The sequence below is a fragment of the Bidens hawaiensis genome, unplaced genomic scaffold, assembly GCF_021521415.1.
Source record: "Bidens hawaiensis isolate Kalapana, Puna unplaced genomic scaffold, B.hawaiensis_p1.1 tig00007983_1, whole genome shotgun sequence".
Classification (NCBI taxonomy): Eukaryota; Viridiplantae; Streptophyta; class Magnoliopsida; order Asterales; family Asteraceae; genus Bidens; species Bidens hawaiensis.
In genome coordinates, this window is record NW_027491557.1 from 91,986 (window position 1) to 98,288 (window position 6,303).

Genomic DNA, 6,303 nt, shown 5'->3' on the forward strand with positions numbered 1-6,303 from the left:
GATACTAATTGTCGTGCGTTGTTTGGGGCTTATTCTTTGTTTTTCTCTGGTATTGAGTAACTTATACATCTCTCAACAATTTGAGTTAGAGTTCATGTATATTGTTTAGGGCTTCTAAGTTATGTATATAGCAGCCACAATTATATTAACCATTCAACTCAAAAACAAAAACGAAAAACAAAAAAAAAAAAACAAAAAAAAAAGAACAATTTTTTTCTTTGATTGCTATAGTATACTTGATGTTTTGTAATTCAAAGCTCTATAAGTATCATTTTAAGATTTCATCACTATTTAGAGCATTAAGTTATCAATGTATACGAACATAATTCTGGACGTACAGAACGATAAGAGTTATTTTATGTTGCTTTCAGGTATTATGAAAGTGTTATATACTGCTTTACTAAAACGAAGCATAACATCATTTAGGTGTTTGTCACATGTTGAACTTTTTGTCCATTCGAACACATAATGCAAACTCGACCTGTTTTATGGTTTAACGTGCCCGCTACAACGCGAGGGTAATAATACTACTAGTTTCTATTAAAAAGTAAGTTAGTAACTGTAGTTAAATAAAATTTTTTAAAAATATTGGGGTGACAGATGACCATAACAAGGGTTTAGGATGGTTAGAGATAGACTAACAAATTTGAATATAAAACGAACTTCAACCTAAAGACTTGTATCTATGACAACATGTCTACGTAACTCTTGACTTGACACAAATAAGGCTCTTGTCGTAAGTAGTAATCCTTTGTGTTCAGTAACATCACAACTGAATTAACAAGCATATATATTCATTTACTATGAAAAACTAAAGATTAAATGATGACATTCATTATCATTCAAAACATGATACAATAAACTTTAAGATCATACAAACACTATGGAATATCAACACATACACAAAGTAAACAACAATGCCATTTGTAACAAAAAAAAACCATTGAAACACACTTGATCAAATTTATGTAGGTCCAGAGAATAAGGCTCCATGCATTAAATCTGGATGTAGTCAATATCAAATCTGTATGTAGTCAGTATCAAAGGGTTTGAACACATGACTGGCATGTTCCTCGATGAAAATCGTGTACTTTAATGGCATACGCATGTAAACCACCCAATCCTCATTGTTTTTCGGACTACCCATCGTCATCACAAAAGAATCCTTCCTTGACGACGGGACATGACATGATCCGAATGTCACCTTGCCCCACCCAAAATCTATCTCATCCATGGTCTCAAATCTTTGTCCTGCTGAAACTGTGAATGACGTGATCTCTTCACCGACCGAAGCCTTTGATATGAGTGGTCGTGGCTTTTGTTCTTCGACCCAATCTATTATGTCCAAGAAATGTTCTTTCGTAGTGGCAGGCTTCAAGAACTCTTGTACCTCTGTGGCAACATTGCATAGTGACATCTCCTTTAACTCCTAATTAATTAGTCAAAAGAGTTGGTTAATAAGGTTCACAATCATCGTTTCATCATTTTATGGTATTAGTATTTAAGATTTACGTTTTGAAGAAAACAAGCAAAAGGTGTATATGCATATCTTTGATTTGTTGTTAGCCAATTTTGTAATAGTTATCAAAGCTTATAAACATCCTAAAGAAAATTTATTACCTCTGGTGTTTTAGACCCATATGGCATTGACAAAACATTTCCAAAGTGTGATACCATAAGTTTTTGTTTCTCTTTATCTTCTTCCTCACTCAACCGTCTTCTTCCATCTACGGCGATAATCACATTACATGATTGGTTTTGTTTTCCTGAGTTTTCCATGCTCAATGCTACTGATTTCCACAAGAAAGAGGTGAATGCCACCAACTTAGACCTCCTACACCCGTTTTCATTCGCCAATAGTTGTAATTTGTTAAGTTGCTCACCCTCAATGTAGTATACACGATTAACAAGTCGGTACTTATCATCTATGCCTATGTCATTGTCGGGGTGGGATGGTGGCGGTAGAAATGGAGCAAATACATTGTCTATTAATGGTGAATAAAATGTTGGGGACCTTGGTTTTAGGTGTGAGCTCCCATAGGAGGGGATCATGGAAGGGGTTTTCGATCTAGTCATGTCTGCCCATGTTGAAATAAACATGTTAGCTGAGTAACCGTCAACTATTCGATGATCAACCATAACCCCTATCACTATTCCATCACATTTTAATTTCGTAACCTGCATTTTTATTAAGGATTAATAATCTATTGCAATATGTTCATTTATAATAATAGCAAACTGCCAAACTGTTAGAAGGCAATTCTAGATTTGATGAAAATTCCCATAGTAAGATATAAAGTAATATATAATAAGAATAGTCAACTTTTTCAAAATACACTTCACTTCTTAATTTTACAAAATGAATTTGTCTGATTAATTTGAAAACCAAATCCAGAAGTTGACCTTTATGTGAAAACGCACCTACCCGCTCGTCCACTTTTGTGCGAAGAAGATGTATGCATCCACGTAGGCACATTATATGTGTGACAATCTATAGCTTTATTCTTTTTGTGTTTTGTACGAAGGTGGATAAATGGAGTAATAAGTTATATATATATGAATAGGTTTATTTTAAGAATTTTCTATTATTCTCTTTAATTATTAATTCGATGTGAATGGACCAATAAATTCTTTTATAAACCCTATACTTTGCGACTACACCATAAAGAAGAAAAAGAAGGCATTCATTTCATGCTCAGACATATTTTTTTTTCTTTCTTTTGGGGGGATGATAATAATTAAGTTTTAACAATTTTAAGTTTAAATTTTTATGAACTATCGGTTACACTTGCTATAGTTATGCAGATATGAAATGTTATAATTTCATCTTTATATATTAAGTTTGTTAAGAAACAGCTTCTCAAAACACATAATAAAATATTACACAATATTTTCTTTTAATGATATATATAACATTTATAAAAAACAAATAATTTATTTTAATGACTTAATTAATTATGAACCAATAAATAAAAAGCGACATCCAGTTAATAGCATACGGATAGTTATTGTAAGGAGTAACAATTTTATTATGCAAATAAAAGATGTTTTAAAATGTGAAGTATAGGTTTAGAAATGCATTAGATATATCAGTTCCACACTTTTATGTGGAAGGTGATACTGTGATGAGTTAAAAAGGGTGGCTAGTAAGGCGTAATTTTTAAACCATAATGACAAGCGTAATGTGGTAACGGTTAATGGTCCTTAAGAGGCAATCTTTTCCCATGTCATCAATTCATCACGCCCCTATACTACTTTTATGTGGAAGGTGATACTGTGATGAGTTAAAAAGGGTGGCTAGTAAGGCGTAATTTTTAAACCATAATGACAAGCGTAATGTGGTAACGGTTAATGGTCCTTAAGAGGCATTTTTTCCCATGTCATCAATTCATCACGCCCCTATACTGCCGCAAGCAGTGGTGTAGGGGCTTTATCCACCACCCCTATGATACCCCATTACGTATGGCCTAAGTCGTAATAGGTTAGAACTAGTTACTACCTGGATACCAAGAGCACCATGTTGTAGTTTCTTGGGCATTAGTTTACCCTCTATGCACTCATCTGGTCTGTAAAGATCCAGTTCCTTGAGCACTACGTCGGCGAAAGCTTCAATGAAGCAAATGCCTCGGTTGTTGCAGTGAATTTGATTCTCTCCGGCAGCTTCATTCCATGCTATCTCACCCGCAAGGGGAGGGTAGAGGGTGAGAGCTCGAGATAGTGAAGCTTTTAGGGTGTTTACAATGGTGGGAAAATTTTCATGGGAGGGCTTCTTGTAGAAAAAGATTGAGCCAATATCCGAAGGTGGCACAAGTAAATCAAAGTTTGTGAAGGGTAACCAGTGGTCAACCCATGGTTCTTTTGCATGTACCACTTCATTCTCAATCACCTTCACCAAGAAACTATCATCCCCAATGCCCATGTCTAGAGAGAGATATATAGAGAGAGGTGCAGAAATCGTGCAGGTTTGGATGACATTACTTAGCAAACTATGGGCACTATTTATAGGTGTAGATTGGTGTAAGATGACTCATATTTCAAGTTGGAAAGCAACTGTACATGTTATATTTAATCCGACTTATCAATTTAATAAGTCAAATGAAATCAAATCATTTTGTATAGCAGCATTACACTAGCTGTGGGAGTGTGGGACCATACAATATAACTGGCTTCCATGTCCAAAACCATGTATGATATTTATGTCCATAATACACAACATTGTAGATTTTGAATGCTTCAAACAATACTAAAAATAACATTTATATATAACTTTTTTTCATGCTATCTACAATAAATGTAATAACAATAAATAAAATAAAGTTATTGCATCAATAAACAAAACCATAAAAAACAACAACAAACATATCCAATAAATCCCACATATAGCAAAACTATTAGTATGGTTTGAGGAGGGTGGGATATAGGTAAACCTTACCTCTATGGAATAAAGAGGTTGCTTCCAAGGGATATCGTAATCGAATGTTGTATTCAGCAATTCAGATTTTGACATGTTATGTTTGAAAATTGGAAGTCGTTTTATGTTTGATCGACTGCATGATTTTGAGCAGATCCATTCACCGTTCACAATGGTAGTGTAGTATTGCAGTTTGATTCCCATACTAGACCCGACCTATTAAAATTTGTGGGCATAATGTATTGCTTCAGCATAATATATGGTGGGTTAAAGGTGTATTGATTGCCGGGTTAAATGAGTGACTTATTTAAAACCTATATTTTATAAAAAAAAAATTAATATATATGGGAAGGTTTATGTACAAAATAATCTTAACATGAGAGCACAGGAAACACTACTAATCTACCAAAAATGAGAACGTAGGAAACAATGTCAACTAAAAAACCAATCTACATAAAATGTTTTATAATAACAAAGAAAAAAAACTTAATAACAACAACAAAAGAATCAAAATCAGCACCAAAATAATAACAACTTAAGAAAAAAAAAAAACCTAATAGTAACAACAAAATATAAATCAACAAATACTAATAAAGTCTCATAATCGAAAATTAGCATACACGAAGAAAATAAAACAACATACAACTATAAAATCAAACATAATAATAACAACAAATTGTTTCTCACTGTTTTCATATTAATAATAATATGTATTTGATCCTGAAATATTATATATATATATGTGTGTGTGTGTGTATGGTTATGTTTGAAATGATTTTAGTGTGAGAACTGAACATAACCGATCACATAATTTCATTTTTATTTTCTAATTAGTTAAATAGAAGGGTATGTTAGTAAAATATTAATGTTCTTCTTTTAGTAACTAGTTTTAAGTAACGGTAAGTTAGATTACAAATCAATATATTATTTATTAAGTTGTTTTTTATTTTATTTTACCAAGCAATATATATATATATATATATAGGGGAAGGTTCATGTGCATTTTAGTCTTAACATGAGAACGTAGGAAATAATATCAATTTATACAAAAATGAAAACGTAAGAAACAATATCAACTACAATACCAATCTACATAAACAATTATTTGCAATAACAAAGAAAAAAACCTAAAAATTACAACAAAATATGGTGGGTTAAAGGTGTATTGATTGCCGGGTTAAATGAGTGACTTATTTAAAACCTATATTTTATAAAAAAAAATTAATATATATGAGAAGGTTTATGTACAAAATAATCTTAACATGAGAGCACAGGAAACACTACTAATCTACCAAAAATGAGAACGTAGGAAACAATGTCAACTAAAAAACCAATCTACATAAAATGTTTTATAATAACAAAGAAAAAAAACTTAATAACAACAACAAAAGAATCAAAATCAGCACCAAAATAATAACTTAAGAAAAAAAACCTAATAGTAACAACAAAATATAAATCAACAAATACTAATAAAGTCTCATAATCGAAAATTAGCATACACGAAGAAAATAAAACAACATACAACTATAAAATCAAACATAATAATAACAACAAATTGTTTCTCACTGTTTTCATTTTAATAATAAAATGTATTTGATCCTGAAATATTATATATATATGTGTGTGTGTGTATGTATGGTTATGTTAGAAATGATTTTAGTGTGAGAACTGAACATAACCGATCACATAATTTCATTTTTATTTTCTAATTAGTTAAATAGAAGGGTATGTTAGTAAAATATTAATGTTCTTCTTTTAGTAACTAGTTTTAAGTAACGGTAAGTTAGATTACAAATCAATATATTATTTATTAAATTGTTTTTTATTTTATTTTACCAAGCAATATATATATATATATAGGGGAAGGTTCATGTGCATTTTAGTCTTAACAT

At 31.4% G+C, this 6,303-nt stretch overlaps 1 protein-coding gene across 1 annotated transcript; it reads right to left on the reverse strand.

The window, feature by feature from the left end:
- Positions 1–1,018: 1,018 nt before the first annotated feature.
- LOC143636460 (coniferyl alcohol acyltransferase-like) lies at positions 1,019–4,067 on the reverse strand. Its single transcript, XM_077104046.1, has 3 exons — positions 3,500–4,067; positions 1,621–2,178; positions 1,019–1,429 (listed from the first exon to the last, which is right to left on the reverse strand). The coding sequence occupies exons 1-3, from the start codon at positions 3,917–3,919 to the stop codon at positions 1,019–1,021; spliced, it is 1,389 nt and encodes a 462-aa protein (XP_076960161.1). The 5' UTR covers positions 3,920–4,067.
- Positions 4,068–6,303: the final 2,236 nt, after the last annotated feature.

Excerpts from the sequence above, each read along its gene's own strand:
- LOC143636460 (XM_077104046.1), bottom strand. The coding sequence starts at position 3,919 with ATGGGCATTGGGGATGATAGTTTCTTGGTGAAGGTGATTGAGAATGAA. Across the intron at positions 2,179-3,499 it reads ATGGTGCTCTTGGTATCCAG|GTTACGAAATTAAAATGTGA; the intron begins GTAGTAACTAGT and ends ATAAAAATGCAG. Across the intron at positions 1,430-1,620 it reads ATGGGTCTAAAACACCAGAG|GAGTTAAAGGAGATGTCACT; the intron begins GTAATAAATTTT and ends CTAATTAATTAG.